The following is a 14,692-nucleotide window of genomic DNA, read 5'->3' on the forward strand; positions in this document are numbered from 1 at the left end:
CTTGCCGTTTAAAGTCATTTCGCGCTTTTGTATCACCCATGCGCGCTGGAAATTGACCCTCAATATAGTAATCAAGGAGTTTTTTTTTTTTTTATATTCCTCCTGTCCACCGATCATTTCCGTTTTGTTTTCTTCTAACAAGAAAATAAAAAAAAAGGGGCAGTGTTGACTGACAAAAGTGTGGCTGTTTATGGTAATAATAAAAAAGATGGCCTATATAATCAATGAAACAAAATAAAAAAAAAATAACTTAGATCTAACCACTTTTTTTCTTTTTCTCCATTTTATATGATCAAAAAAAAAAGAGGATGTTTTGTTTTATCAATATGCACATCATTTCCATTTATTGAATGCACTTCATATACAAAATATATATTAAAAACGTCATGATTTTAATGTAATATCCTGATCCATGATGATCGACAAACCCATTTGACAGATTCCCCTTATGAAGTTTCCAACAGGTCACGGTTTTCAAGTACCGCTTATTTTTTTCTTTTCTTTTTTTCGTCTGCATTGGATTCCACTTTTTTTTTTTTTGACTTTTTCTACACCAATAATGGATGAACCAACTCCAAACTTGGATGATACTGCTATTACTAAAGATGTCCCTATTACTACTGATACTACAACAACCAATGATCAAATGGATTTAGACTTGAATAAGGAGTCCTCCCAATCTATTGAACAACAAGAAGCTGAAAGAAGCTTGGCTGCTTTGGAATCTTTACCTGATATTGAAGAAAAGGTAAATTCAAAGGACACTTGAAACACAAAAGTAACATTCTCATTTCTATTATTGACAAACTGATGTTTTCTTTTAGTTATCTATTGATAATACGAACTATGAACTACTGGTACGTCGAATTGACGCGTGTAAAGTGGCCGATTTACCAGATGCACTTGAAATCGCTAGGGAAGCTATGCATGATGTATATCCTTTGACAGAACGTAGGTATCTTTTTTTTTTTTTTGGAATAAACTTTAATGTTTGTTTTCTTCTTTTTTTATACTGTTAATAGAACTTTGGTTGGATTGGATTGAAGACGTCAAAAAGAATGCTACAACTGAACAAGGAGAAATTCAACTTCGTCGTCTTTATCAAGAGGCAGAACAAGACTATCTATGTAAGTTGCTTATATGAACAACTATTGTTTTTTTTCGGCCACTGACATTATATTTCTCTCTCTCTCTTTTTTTTTTTTTTTTTTTTTAAATATGATTAGCCATTCCTATTTGGACATCATATGTGGACTTTATTCGCAACAAGTTTGATCAAGCATGGGATAAAATAGAGGATAAAAATGACTCTGATTTGGAAGAAATAGTGAATACAACTAGGGAAGATCTATTACGGGCTGTACGGGCAACTGCATATCATGTGGAGAAGGTATTGAATAAAAAAAAAAAAAGAATAAATGAGATTTAAAAGTCAAAAGGGACAGGCAGATGAATTGATAGGATTGTTTTCTTTCCTTAGAGCCATGTTATTTGGAATGCTTATGCCGATTTTGAAACAAAGCTGATGGAACATTACAAAAGGTAATACCTTAGATCTATGGATATCTGACATCATTCTTGTTGTATTTGTTGCTCAATTTTGTTAATCTTGTCAAATTTTTAGTCCTGAACGATTTGCCAAACTCAAACAAATTTATCTCGATCGATTAGGTGTACTGCATATAGGTAAAGAATTTTTTTTTTTTTATTTTTGGTTTATCAGACTCATAGTCATCTTTTCTTTTTTTGGGTATAGCTTGTGAAGAGACCTTTAGTAACTATTCGCAACTTATCAGTACTTACGACAATGTGAACTATGAAGCAAGTCTAGTGGAAGCAAACAAGATTTATGCCGTGACCAAAGCAGCTGCAGAAGATAGGGATTATTATGAACAAAAACTGGTAACAGGTCAACATCAAAATATTACATAAAAGCTGATTGTATATTATTATTATTATTATTTAGAAAGAAGCAGATTATTCTTTGGATGTCTTTTATCAATATATTGAGAATGAAAAGATAGCTAAGAAAATGAAAAGTTTGAATCATGTTCGAAACTTGTATGAACGTGCAGTTGCTATCTATTGTACTGACGTTGGGTTATGGGAAGATTATATTTGTTTTATGGTAAGTTTATATGTCTCTTCCAATTTTGTATTGTGTACTTTTCTTACTTTTTCCTTTGGTTTGACAGATGGAAAGTGCTCATGTTTTAGTGTTTTTGAAACCTATTGCTCTTCGTGCGGTACGTAATTGTCCTTGGTCTGGCGCATTATGGGCTCATTTGGCACGATTTATGGTAAAAAAAAAAAAATATGATCGAGGGATATTCATGTATTCAAAAAGAAGAGACTAATAATTTCATTGTTTATAGGAATCCTCCGGTAGTCCTATGGAAGAAGTGATTGGTAAGATGATAGAATGTAAGAGAGAATCATATGATATTAATGTGATCATCTTTTTTTTTTTTCTTGCGCTAGGTATTTTTGATCGTGCTATTTCTAACAAAGCATTATTAGCAAGTCTTGAAGATTTGGTGACACTTATGATGGCAAAATGTGCACATGCACGAAGACAAGTGGACTGGGAACAAGGTATGATGAGATTTTGGTTTTGTGCAGATTAGGGGAATAGGAAAACATGGATAGAAGAAACCATATATGGAGAAGATTATACAAGCTTTGACTCATTTTTTTTTTTGTTTACATACTTAATATAGTTGATGAAGATTCAGTGAGCTATCTGCGACTCACCTTCCAAGAAGCTTTAATGTACATTGACGAATGTAAGTACAACATGTGATAGAAAAAAAAATGGTATGAATGAATGATACTAATCAAATTATTTCTTTTAAATATACCCATTTAAGCTTTCCCGGAGACTGGTGATCCTTATTATCGTATTGAAAAGTACTGGGCAATGATAGAGGTAAAAGAAAAAGAAAGGTGACAGTCAGTATATGGGATATATCGATATTAGGTTTGGCACTAGTTGGTAACTGATCATTTTTCTCTTTCTCCCTTTTCTTTCTTTCTTTTTTTTTTTTTTTTTTTTTTTTTTTGTTGATATGACCTCTAGGGCAAACGATTAGGTGATATTGAACGGGCAAGAGAAATTTGGGATGGTGTTATCAAAAAACATGGTCGTAATGCTGAAGCTTGGCTCAACTACATCGAATTAGAAAGGTAACAAAACAAAATAGCATTCGAATTATCCATTTTAACCTTTTTTTTTTCTTTCTTTTCTTTCAACATTTTAGATCACTTGGAAATATACATCGATGTACCTCTCTTTTCAAACAAGCTGTTGCCAAGAATCTGGACTACCCAGACCGATTACTCAATATATGGTTATCAATGGAATATGAAGAAGGCTCTGTAGAATCATTGGAAGATTGTTTTGTGCGGATCAATAAGAAATCCAAAGTGTTGACAAGGGAATGGCAGGTAATAATATTAAAGATGGCTCATCTTTGAATTCTGACGTTCCTTTTTTTTTTAGGCTGCCCTTGCACAACAAGAAGCAATGGAGGAAGAAAAGAAACAAAAAGAAATCAATCAAAAGGTTAGAAAAGATATTTTTTTTTTAAAAAAAAGGTCAAAGCGAACTGATTCCATTTGTTTATAGATCAAGAAAAGTGCACATAGACGGAAGCAAAAGGATTCAAAGAAGGAAGCAACCATGACAACACAAGGAAAGAAACGAAGACTCTCCTCGACAGATGATGAAAAAGATACGATGGATCACAGTATGAAGAAAGCCAAGGCACAGGATCAACAATCATCTACGACCAAGGATGAAAATGATGGATTCAAAAAGCCAGCATTTACACCAAGGAATCGTGGTGGTCGGGGACGTGGTCGTCGAGGTGGAAGAGTAGCATTAGGAGGATCTGGAGTCCAACAACGACAACAAGATACAACACAAACATCATCAACAGAACCTCGTAGTAATGAAGATTTCAGGGCCATGCTTTTAGCAGGAAGAAAATGAAATTATAGTTAATATTTTTAATTTAAATGATGATCAATAAATATGTATTGTTTGAAAAAAAAACATTTTTAGTTTATCGATTTGACTTTTTAGCTTTCTATGACAAATGTGATTTTCTTAGGGCAAACTTTGAATACTCTTACAAATTAACTTTGACTTTTTTTTTTGGGGGCGGGTGTGAAAAAAAGAAAAAAAAATACATACATCCCCGATAACAACATACGAAAAGGTTTGAAAGATATTTCCTTTTTTTCAAAATTATGGACAAAGGATGAAGTACGGGGTTTCCCGGGATAGATCGGGCTTTTTCTTTTTTATTTTTTTTCACGTTTGTAAAGAAGATTATTGAATCAAATCAAATTTGATAAACTTGTTGATTCACTCTCAGTTTTTTTTTTTCTTCTTTTTATCGCTTTCCCCGCAAAATCATGATAACTTTTTTAAATTTGACATGTGCGATTAGATATGAATAGATCGAAATCAATCCAATGATAATTGTAATAATAATAATAATCCTTATTTTTTTTTCCTACATCCTGTTAGATCGCTTCTTCTTCTATTCTTATCTTTTTTTTTTTCGTTTGGAAGAATTAAGATTTAAGTATCCGATCATCTAAACATTAGGATAATCGTTTAAGCTTATGAAATATATATATAATATTTTATCTATTTTATTGATTTTACTTTGATGAAATGATAAATTCAAAAAGAGAAAAGGTATGAAAGGAGAATTTTTTTTTGATGATTACTGAACAAAGAAATAGCATGTGAAATTGATAAAGGGGGGGAAAAAGCGGCAAAGACTGGAAAAGCCTAGGTAAGAAACGGAGGGAAAAAAGAGAGAAGATCACGAAACGGATTCTATTCCCCGCACTTGACAATGACAAAGCAAAATATCAAAAAAAAAGTGAGTAGTACAAACATTGACTCAACTTGGTTTATTTTCGATCTCTAATTATCTTCTTGTTGATGATCAAGGATGACTCAAAAAAAAAAGGATGATTTTATTCAATTAAGAAAGAAAGAATAAAATAGTAAATGGAATGATCATCCGTTCTTTAAAAAAAAAAAGAGAAATGGAAACAAATAGAAATTACAAAAAAAAAGAAAGTGATTGACTAACTCAATTTCTCGCCATATGAAAATGTTTATTGCAATCCATTTCGTGGGATATTTTTTTTTTTTTGGGCGTTGGATGGTATTCAAACTCAGTAAACTTTATAAATGAATGAGTCCCTTTTTCCCCTCTTTTTTTATTTTCTGTCCCTTTCTTTTTCCAACCTTTTTTCCTTTCTTTTCACTTATACATATTATCCTTTTATATATATATATATATATTTATTTATACATACCTTTTTACATTTATACATAATTTTACATCCCCATACACATATATAATGTCTGAACTTACTTGTACTCCTTATAACAATAACAATGATCAACCACGTTATCCTCATGAAGTCTCTACATCAGCTCCTTTATATGAATTACAAGAAGTTATTCAACAATACAAAGCACATCCTGAATTATTGAAATTGATTTTGACTAGTAAAGTGGAAGAAGATAAACGAAGAGCAGAAGAAGCCAAATTAAGAGCAAAGGAATTGGATTATTATTTGAAACATGATTCACCACCACCACCAACAACCACTTCTATTCCAGAAACAATATCAACGTCACAACAAAAGTATCAACGTAAAATATCTATACCTACACGTCAACCACAACAAGATCGTGGTCCATATCCTTCCATACAACAATCTCTCAGTCCATCATCAAGAAGGGAATCATTTGATCAACATCAACAACGTCGAAATTCTGCTGCTGCTGCCATGTTAGCTATGGGAAGTTCTGGTTCTAATTATCCTACTCTATTACCATCACTTTCTCCAACCTCACCATCAACAACTGATCCAAATTTAACGGATGAAGAAATGGAACAAAGGTAAAATATTGTTTTTTTTTTAAAAAAAAAGGAAGGATGATAGAATCAGGCACTTATTTTTATTATCAATAGTGCTGCTAGTAGTGCTTACCCATCACCAGTACCTGATCATTATGAAGATCAAGAAGAAAATACAACTAAACCTCGAAGACGACGTGAAATGCAGGCCATTACTAAGATTGTCGAAACAAGAGATTTCCCATATATGGATAGTTATTTTTGGCGCAATAACGGAAACACTACTCAAAAGAAAACCGGATGTAGAAGTATTTATTACAAATGTTCAAATAGCAATAAGGTAAAAAAAAAAAAAAAAGGATCATATGCGTGGAAAGGGACGGGAAGAGACGGGCAAAAAATCAAGGTGGTCGCATATTTGAATATGCACGATTTTTCCCGATCATTTGTATGAAGCTGACATATGATATTCATGCTCCACTGAATGATTTTTTTTTTCATTCGCTTCCTTTTATGGATTATGACTAACCTGTATATTTTTTTTTATAGGGTTGTCAAGTAAATAAAACGGTGACGGCCAAACAAAATGGTGAATATCTTATCAAATATCGTGGTACTCATCTTCCAGAATGTGGTATGGTGGAAAGAATTCGTGATTTATAGTTTTTATCTTAGTCCTTTTGTATAATAATAAATCCATTGAAACAAAAAAAAAAAAAAAACTCCGTGGTCTATTTTTTTTTTTTGTTCTTCTAAAAATGTGGGGAGACACTAGCGGGAACAAATCGGAAACGACATCAGGCTAAAAAAGTGAGAATTCATGGAAACCGAGTTACACAAATAAACAAAAAGGTGAGCCCACTTCTAAAAAGGAAGCTCATATAAAAGCCCTTTTTTTCCTTTTCTTCTTTGTATTTTTTTTTTATTTTTATTATTTTATCATCATCATTCAGTCAATGGCCGAATATTATCCTTCATTTCATTTACCTCGTTTCTCTGGATCTACTTTGGAACCTACCGTCGCCCCTGTGGTAGTGATGCCACCCATGTTGAAGCATCGATCTCCCCCTTCTTTATCATCCATGGGTTCATACAGTTCAAATACAGCCGATGACGATGATGATGATGATGACGATGATAGTGATGATGAACCTTCTTGTCGTTCATTGAATCGACCGAATCGACCGACATTTATCCATATTCCTGCTTCTTGTAAACAATTCACTATGCCTACACCACTTCCTGATGATCATCCTCAATATCAAGCTCCTCAATTCAAATGGGATGAAACTACTCAAACCGTATATAAACCTCCTCTTCATCGTTATCCTGATCCTTCTCGTCCTATCTTTTGGTCCAATTAATTTATTATATCCAATGATTAATTCTTTTGTTGATGATATCCCGCCTTCTTTGTAAATAGTTCTTTTTTGTACAAAATAAATCTCTTTTTTTTTTTTAAATCAATTTTCGAGATAAAGATTCCCACATTATTCGACTCCGCACGAAAACACAAAGGAATGCAACCATGTGATCTCTTGCAACATGATCAACCTATACACACACACACACAGACGAACCATCATCTTCATAATATATAACTAGTATTTTATTATTATTGAAATCAATATATAAATAAAAATAAAATCATATCTGAACTAAAAAAAAAAAAGAATCATCGTCATTAAATTGTCTTGAAATTGGGTTTAGCCTTGATGCGTTGATAATAAGCAGTCAAATAATCACGACCTCCAAACACCATCGCGTCACCTTTGATCAAAGCCAAGCGAGCCAACACTGGTGTGGCATGTACATCAGCCAAAGTATAAGTTTGTCCCACCAAGAACAACCTACCATCCTTGAGTTTGTTCTCCAACTTGTCCAAAAGGTTCAGGCCAAGTTGCCATAATTGTTGATGTTGTTTGTACATTTGATCAGCGGCTTGTCGATGATGCTGATAGTCATACGCTTCCATCAATTGTTCGGTTGTAGTAATCTGCTGCTTGTAAAATGCTTCCCGTGCTTGATCAATCGCTGCATAATGTTGCCAACCTCCAATCCGCTTCTTCAAAAATGGCACGACCATCTCGCGTTTCGCATCACTGTCCCTATCTGATCCTGCTGTGAAAAACAAAGGATTTCCTACATCATGAGCCCCATGTAACAGTGTGATGACATCTTGCATCTCTTGTCTTTGCAAAGCATCCAAAGGTGTCAAAGTCCCTCCTGTCTTATCATCCAAATATTTCGCCACTACTGTTGAATCCGTTTCTTTGATCTTGGTATCATGATCCACAAGGACAGGAATAGTATGTTGAGGATTGAGTCTACATTATTTTTTTTTAATAAAATAAAATAAAAAACGAGGTTAAAAAAAAACAGGAAGAAAGAAATAAATACTTACTCGAGGAATTCAGGTGAAAAATTCTCTGCTTTGGATAAATCAACATTGATATATCGTACGTCTTGTTGAATACCTTTTTCTTCAATAATCAATCTAGGTACAGCCGCCCAAAGTGAAGGAGGGAATGTATAAACATCAATAGTCATGGTATAAATAATAATAGTAAAAAGAAAAGATAAAGAATAAAAAAAAAAAAAAAAAAAGGCAACCCATTTATATATATATAAAAAAAAAGAATTCATTCAAGCCCAGTCATCCCAAATGAATTGCTATCGAATGAAACAGAAGATGACAAACCTACTTAACTGTCGGCATAACAATCAATATTTTTTATTCATCATCATCTATCCAACAAAGGGAATAAACGTCAACACTATTGTCATACTATACTATGATATGACTAATCCACTACTTCCTATCGTCGTCGTTCAAAATAAGACGAGTGACTAAGATACAAGATGGAGGCATCCAGTATGTATTCACCCATGTTCAAATATTGTTCTACATAACTACGAAGTCCTTTGTGTTTGATTTTAGATACTGCTGGTCTATGTTGATGAAAGAAAAAAAGTTAATCTTTTACATATATATATTTTCTTTTATTACTTACGTGATACCTGTGGATCTTTTCACACTAGCCAAAATCACTGATACTAAGACAGCATCGGCAGCAAAATGAAGTACACGGCTCCACATGGAATCTTTGAGAATATAAAATCCAGTCAATGCCAATTTGGAGTAAAAATATAAGGACATTTACAACAGAGAAAAAAAAAAAGATACAATGGAAAAAAAAAAAAAATGTTGGACGAAACTTTTGCACCAAAAAAAAAGGTCAGCAACTCGACAGCCAATCATATTCCATTTTGGAATGGTAGCTTTTAACAAAAATACGGGTCAATGTTCGGCATAGATTGATTCTTCTCAAGCTTTCCTTTTCTTTTTTTTTTTTTTTTAGGAGGAACTGTCTATATACAATAAAGGAGTCAAAAGAGATTTTTATAAAAGTGTTGTAATAAAAAAGAGCTTTTTATAAAAGTGTTGTAATAAAAAAAAAGTTTTTTTTCTATATATCATTCTAATAATTCTAATCTAATACAAGGGAAACCATTTGATACAAAGAGTACGAATATCATCCACTACTACAGTAGCTAATTGATAAAACCAAAGAGAGTATTCCAATTTCTGATAATGCCACCAAGCACTCAAGAGAGATTTCATCAAATACCAATGCCAACCAATCTCTTTTAATTGTTGAATCAAATAAGATCGTGTATCCAACCAGGCCGCCTTGGAACAATATTGTCCCATAATCACATATGTAATCCTTTCATCAGGTACCACATTCAATTGTTCATCCACATGTCGTAAAAGATCGTTTGTCTTGAGTAAAAGTAATACCGTTCGAGGCATCTTGCCCAAAATATCCGCCACTTCCACCAAAAATGTCAGTGCACCTTCAGTCATGCGTCCTAATTCTTCTTGTTCTCGTATCGAATTCAAATCTGCATTGTTGATCTTGGCCCATTCACGTCCTGTCAGCATACTGGCAAACAATTGATATCCATCCGTACCACCTACACGATGAGCATAAATTCGAATTCCTTCTTCATCCCCACTGATCAATGATGTCCATAAATGAGCATAGTCCGAACGTAATTGATCAGGTAATGTACGATATAATCCATGATCAAGTAATACTAGATCAAAATTATGTCCATGTTTCTTTGTTGAAGGTCGAATAATCACATTACCAGGATCTATAAAAAAAGAAATTACGTTTAGTCATTTTTTTTTTTATTTTTATTTTTATTTGTAATTTACGAGGATCACAATGGACAAAACTATAGAAAATAAAAAGAATGAGTTGAATAAATGATTTTTTTTTTTTGATTTTTACTTACCCATGTAAAAAGATCATTTCTGAAAATATTCTTGTTAATTCTGAAGATACAGCTCGAGGATCAATACCATGTTGCTTCATATATTCTAAATCATCAATACGAGCTCCTTCAATAACTAAATAATAATAATAAAAAGAAAATCAGTAAACTCTTGATTTGGATAATAAAAGATGATCCATATTTATTTTTTTGAATCTCCACCGGGTAAACTTACATTCCATACACATGATTCGTCGAAGAGCCCACAAGGTAGCAGGGATGACCAAGGCTGTGGTCTTGTCATCAACAAAATTGGCAGCAACTTGACGAGCATTGTTGGCTTCATGAGCAAAATTCATTTCTTGAGGTAAAGATTCTTTCATTTCTTCCACCAACCAACCAAAACCAAAATCAGGGAAAAAGTAGTAAATACAGTCAAAGATCACCGATACTGTTTGCATATCAATACGACAAAAATCATCCAAGTTTGGGTGTTGCAATTTCACCGCTACCCATTCCCCCGTGGATTTCAATCGAGCCTTGTGCACCTGGGCCAAAGAAGCCACACCAATAGGAGTCCAATCAAAATCATCAAACACAGCTTCGATAGGTTGCCCATAATCTGTTAGAAAAAGTTGTCGAATGTCTTCCGGTTGTGTAGGATCACATCGATCTTGTAAAACTGCCATCGTCGAAGTCCATTCTACTGGTAAAAGATACACCATCGCTGACACATGTTGACCCAACTTGACATAGATCCCACCGAGTTGCTGTAATGCCGTTAATACTCGATGAGCACAGCGTAAATGACATTGTTTGCGTGCTTCCACACTGGCTTCTTCAGAATCGTAATGTTTCGATAATGTCATCTTGTAATCAAGTGCCACAAGTACACCCACTTTTCCTGCCACTCCACATCGTTCAAAAGCGGTTATCACATGTCGACAATCTTCATTGGTATAATATAAAGTCGTTGTTGTTGCTGCTGCTACCATAGCTGTATAGCCTAGCTTTCGATACTTATTGGACGGACGTTGAGGTAAGGTGCTGACTTGTCGTAAAGAGTGATTAAAGGATGTACGAATAGAAGGACGAAGAGGTGTAAAAAAAGACGAAGAGGTGGGCATCCATCTTGTACAAGAGGATAAAAAGTGTCGCCCACGAATCATGCCAAACTAATCACTATCTAGCAATGTAAAAAAAAAAAAAAGGAAAAGAAAAAAAAAAAAGTGAGAGAGACAAAGAAGAAAAGAAAGAAAAAAGTCTACCTTTCAACCTTTTTCTTTTTTTAAGAAAAAAAAAGGTTTCAGTCCCAGATAACCGGGACACAAATGAACAGAGCTTCTGGTAACCAGAATCGAAAAGATGATGTGCACTATGCTTAATAGTTATCATATCCGTATTGTTTGCATGGTTTATACTACATCCTATTTCATAAAACCCACAATATCACAATATCACAATAAAAAAAATAAATAAAAATAAATAGTCTTTCATTTATTAATCTAATATACAGTATCATTCGAAAACTAAATACTATCAAAAAGGCTCGTCTTCCTATAGCTATAGCCTTAAACCGCTGGTGGGCGCCTTTTTCCAGCAAGTCGAGCTCCTGCGTATAAAAAAGGAATCATAATCCAGTACTGTGCCAATCTTTTTTTCCCTTTTCTATAGAGCATATATATTGTATTCGCCTACTATTGACTTGCTTGTCAAAAAAAAAAGACACTTCAATCACTGTACGTTCAGTATAAAAGATGACAAACGCTCCTTACCTTCCATATCTTTGTATCCTATAGGTGAATCATCTGTTTCCGTCACATATAGTTGCCCTTCTTTCTTTGGTATAGTTTTCCTTATCGAGTTTTATTCTCTTGTTGCTGTTGTTATTGAAGAAGAAGATCGTTCCTGTTGATATAATTTGAACCTTATTAATACCTATCGCTACCCAAATTCAAAATATTGTTGCATACAGTTAGTAATCAAACTAAACATATTGATTCTATCTTCTAAGGTATACCATGGTGCTATACGCTTTGTTTTTAAGTAAACTCGAAAAAGAAAAAAGAAATTCCAATACAAAAAAAAAAAAAAAAAAAGAAAAAGAAAAAGAAAACGGAAGAAAAAAAAATCGATGCACCTTTTCGTAGACATTGGATCGGGGTTTGGTCATCAAAAAGACAATGCATGTACTGCTTTATTCAAGTAGATGATAAATCAAAACCTATCATTATTAAAGAAAAAAAATACTACCACTACAATATGTTTGAACCTTTATTTGGGAGGAAATACATTGCTAGTGAAAGTGCCGATAACATTTCCTGGCGCATCATAAGAGCAGAATGTGATTGGACCTCCAGGGCATTTAGTGAGACCACAGCCAACTTTGGTAGTATCTTTCCATACGATTTGGGTAAAATGAAGAGAAGTCAAGCCAGGGTCCGTATAATTATAATGACCAACTTCAGAGTACCAGCCATCGACGATAGAAGCCCACGAAGGGTAATTCATAGCCATGTTTTCTCCGTAAGGACTAAAAAAAAAAAAAAAAAAAAAAAAAAAGCTCGTTAGAAAAAACAATTACTGACTATACGGTTACTTACCCGTAACTGTGTTGAAAGACACACTTTTCGGAATAGTTTTGTGCATATTGAGCAACTTTCTTGTCCCACTTCAAAGGAGGTACACCATGGAGTTTGCGATACTTGTTATGAAACTTGACAATGGTGTTGATATCCCTCTTTGGCAGGGCATATGCAAATTGAAGCATCAAGGCGAGAGCTACCATGCAAATGAAGAATCGATTCAACATATTTTTGTTTTTTTTAGAAGGAAAGGAATGGGATTGTTATGGATGATTAATTGAAGGAAGGAACACAAGAAAGATGCGCTTTTATATTACCATCAATGGAGAATTTTAGCAGACATACCGTAGTGATTTACGTTTCGTATAACCCTAATAGTGTAACAATACCGACGATCTAATGCACTTTATTATTGCCATCATTTAACGATGGTCAGATATTGGTTTTTCTAACCCCAAAGCCATTTGCATTCATGCAAAATATACCAGGCGTATTTATTATTAAGCAATCCACTGCAATATTTCTAGCATTGCCTTTTATTATGTGTCTTGAAGAAAGATCTGGTCCTAATAAATCATTTACTTTCATATACTTATGAAATAAGCTCAAGAAATTATCAAGCTCTAGTTTGATTGTCATGGTAAACTATGATCTTTTTCTTTTGGGTGTCATTTTGTTGTACTACATTGATCTTTATTGGCAACAAGGTTTCATTGCTCTCTTTTTTTTTTTTTTTTTTTTTTTTTTTTTTTGTTGGGGAAGTAGGATGTAATCCAAACAAGTTCTTTCTGTCCGAAATTTCATTGGTCATCATTTCACCTCTCTACTTGGGAAACATACCGCCTTATCCCATCCCGTGGAATCCGCCAACTATGCTTCAACAGGGAGCAAATTCCTTCTGGTTCCAGATCATCCCGCGGCAACTCATCTTCCTTATTTGTTCGTTCACGTTTTCCTTTTCCCTTTAGTGCGAGTTATGAATACCTCTTCGTTTCATCAGTACTGAATGCTCATCACTGTTAGTACCATCACCCATCATCCATCATCCATCTTGTTACCAAATGTACAAATTGAGTATCAATAATAACTCAGTTATGTTCAGGACTAAATCGAATTATCCATTTATTTTATATTTTACATTTAACTCGACGTTCTTAGCGGTAAATGTACTTTGGTGTATTAATAAAAGAAGATGGATATGGATGATATACGTATATTTTGATAGCTCTATTGGATGATGATCATTATTCGAAAAGGGATCGTAATATTGGCCTTTGTTTTTTTAATTTATTTCATAAATCGGGAGGTAATTATAAATTTTATTAATATAAATGAAAGAGATGATCCTCATGTACACTTTATTTAATAACAATTGACGGAATTCAAAGAATAAGATGTCGTAAAAAAGACAGAAGAAAAAAAATATAATTGTCGCATAATCAAATAGAGAATATAAGAAAATCATGAAAAAAAGAGCAATCAAAAAAAAAGAAAAAGGAAATCCACCAATTGAATTCACCAAGTTTGCATATAAAAAAAAGAAGAAAGAAAAAAGTGAGTAATATTTATCCAGATGATATCTTTTTATTCACTTACAATTTAAGCGCGAACGCCTAAACATGTATCGAGATCACTGCAGCAATTTCGCACTGCAGTGAAAGTAGAATGGCGATAACCATCCCAGAAAGCGTTGTGATTTTCAACATATTTTTTGAAAAAAAAAAAAATGGGCGACCCCAACCACTCCTGAGCAAATAACGACCGAGGTCAGACCAAGAAACGGGCCACAAGAGAGGACAGACGGAAAAGAAGACTGGCCAAAGGGAAAGGACACGGAAAAAGATGACAAAGGAAGGGACAGGCAAGCCCAAAGAAAAAGAAAAAAGAAAAAAAGAATTTGATGAAGTGAAAAAAGGATGTTCT

At 33.7% G+C, this 14,692-nt stretch overlaps 8 protein-coding genes across 8 annotated transcripts; 4 read left to right on the forward strand and 4 right to left on the reverse strand.

Annotated features, from left to right (window-relative positions):
- The first annotated feature begins 277 nt into the window (after window positions 1-277).
- On the forward strand, window positions 278-1,950 carry BX664DRAFT_202241 (uncharacterized protein). The gene is made up of 7 exons (XM_051540123.1): window positions 278-748; window positions 825-951; window positions 1,023-1,127; window positions 1,227-1,390; window positions 1,481-1,542; window positions 1,625-1,686; window positions 1,732-1,950. Exons 1-7 carry the CDS (start codon window positions 449-451, stop codon window positions 1,761-1,763), a joined length of 852 nt encoding a protein of 283 aa, XP_051396501.1. The 5' UTR covers window positions 278-448; the 3' UTR covers window positions 1,764-1,950.
- Window position 1,951: 1 nt separating this feature from the next.
- BX664DRAFT_202234 (uncharacterized protein) lies at window positions 1,952-4,101 on the forward strand. The gene is made up of 10 exons (XM_051540122.1): window positions 1,952-2,128; window positions 2,196-2,300; window positions 2,376-2,409; window positions 2,482-2,595; window positions 2,721-2,786; window positions 2,871-2,929; window positions 3,080-3,186; window positions 3,261-3,447; window positions 3,503-3,565; window positions 3,629-4,101. Exons 1-10 carry the CDS (start codon window positions 2,033-2,035, stop codon window positions 3,992-3,994), a joined length of 1,197 nt encoding a protein of 398 aa, XP_051396502.1. The 5' UTR covers window positions 1,952-2,032; the 3' UTR covers window positions 3,995-4,101.
- A 1,173-nt stretch (window positions 4,102-5,274) lies between these two features.
- BX664DRAFT_341435 (uncharacterized protein) lies at window positions 5,275-6,643 on the forward strand. The gene is made up of 3 exons (XM_051546995.1): window positions 5,275-5,939; window positions 6,012-6,237; window positions 6,447-6,643. The coding sequence occupies exons 1-3, from the start codon at window positions 5,392-5,394 to the stop codon at window positions 6,558-6,560; spliced, it is 888 nt and encodes a 295-aa protein (XP_051396503.1). The 5' UTR covers window positions 5,275-5,391; the 3' UTR covers window positions 6,561-6,643.
- Window positions 6,644-6,853: 210 nt separating this feature from the next.
- Window positions 6,854-7,261, forward strand: BX664DRAFT_352948 (uncharacterized protein; the record flags this gene model as incomplete). Its single annotated transcript, XM_051547693.1, has 1 exon — window positions 6,854-7,261. The coding sequence occupies one exon, from the start codon at window positions 6,854-6,856 to the stop codon at window positions 7,259-7,261; it is 408 nt and encodes a 135-aa protein (XP_051396504.1).
- A 312-nt stretch (window positions 7,262-7,573) lies between these two features.
- On the reverse strand, window positions 7,574-8,459 carry BX664DRAFT_286176 (uncharacterized protein). Its single transcript, XM_051541702.1, has 2 exons — window positions 8,302-8,459; window positions 7,574-8,224 (listed from the first exon to the last, which is right to left on the reverse strand). Exons 1-2 carry the CDS (start codon window positions 8,445-8,447, stop codon window positions 7,582-7,584), a joined length of 789 nt encoding a protein of 262 aa, XP_051396505.1. The 5' UTR covers window positions 8,448-8,459; the 3' UTR covers window positions 7,574-7,581.
- A 53-nt stretch (window positions 8,460-8,512) lies between these two features.
- Window positions 8,513-9,079, reverse strand: BX664DRAFT_341442 (uncharacterized protein). The gene is made up of 2 exons (XM_051546996.1): window positions 8,912-9,079; window positions 8,513-8,849 (listed from the first exon to the last, which is right to left on the reverse strand). The coding sequence occupies exons 1-2, from the start codon at window positions 9,055-9,057 to the stop codon at window positions 8,717-8,719; spliced, it is 279 nt and encodes a 92-aa protein (XP_051396506.1). The 5' UTR covers window positions 9,058-9,079; the 3' UTR covers window positions 8,513-8,716.
- Window positions 9,080-9,313: 234 nt separating this feature from the next.
- On the reverse strand, window positions 9,314-11,389 carry BX664DRAFT_341444 (ABC1 family-domain-containing protein). Its single transcript, XM_051546997.1, has 4 exons — window positions 10,420-11,389; window positions 10,206-10,320; window positions 10,126-10,145; window positions 9,314-10,061 (listed from the first exon to the last, which is right to left on the reverse strand). Exons 1-4 carry the CDS (start codon window positions 11,351-11,353, stop codon window positions 9,394-9,396), a joined length of 1,737 nt encoding a protein of 578 aa, XP_051396507.1. The 5' UTR covers window positions 11,354-11,389; the 3' UTR covers window positions 9,314-9,393.
- Window positions 11,390-12,302: 913 nt separating this feature from the next.
- BX664DRAFT_302865 (CAP domain-containing protein) lies at window positions 12,303-13,060 on the reverse strand. The gene is made up of 2 exons (XM_051542451.1): window positions 12,788-13,060; window positions 12,303-12,717 (listed from the first exon to the last, which is right to left on the reverse strand). Exons 1-2 carry the CDS (start codon window positions 12,994-12,996, stop codon window positions 12,459-12,461), a joined length of 468 nt encoding a protein of 155 aa, XP_051396508.1. The 5' UTR covers window positions 12,997-13,060; the 3' UTR covers window positions 12,303-12,458.
- Between the last annotated feature and the right edge of the window lie 1,632 nt (window positions 13,061-14,692).

Source organism: Halteromyces radiatus (genome assembly GCF_025201355.1).
Source record: "Halteromyces radiatus strain CBS 162.75 chromosome Unknown BX664scaffold_9, whole genome shotgun sequence".
Lineage (NCBI taxonomy): Eukaryota > Fungi > Mucoromycota > Mucoromycetes > Mucorales > Cunninghamellaceae > Halteromyces > Halteromyces radiatus.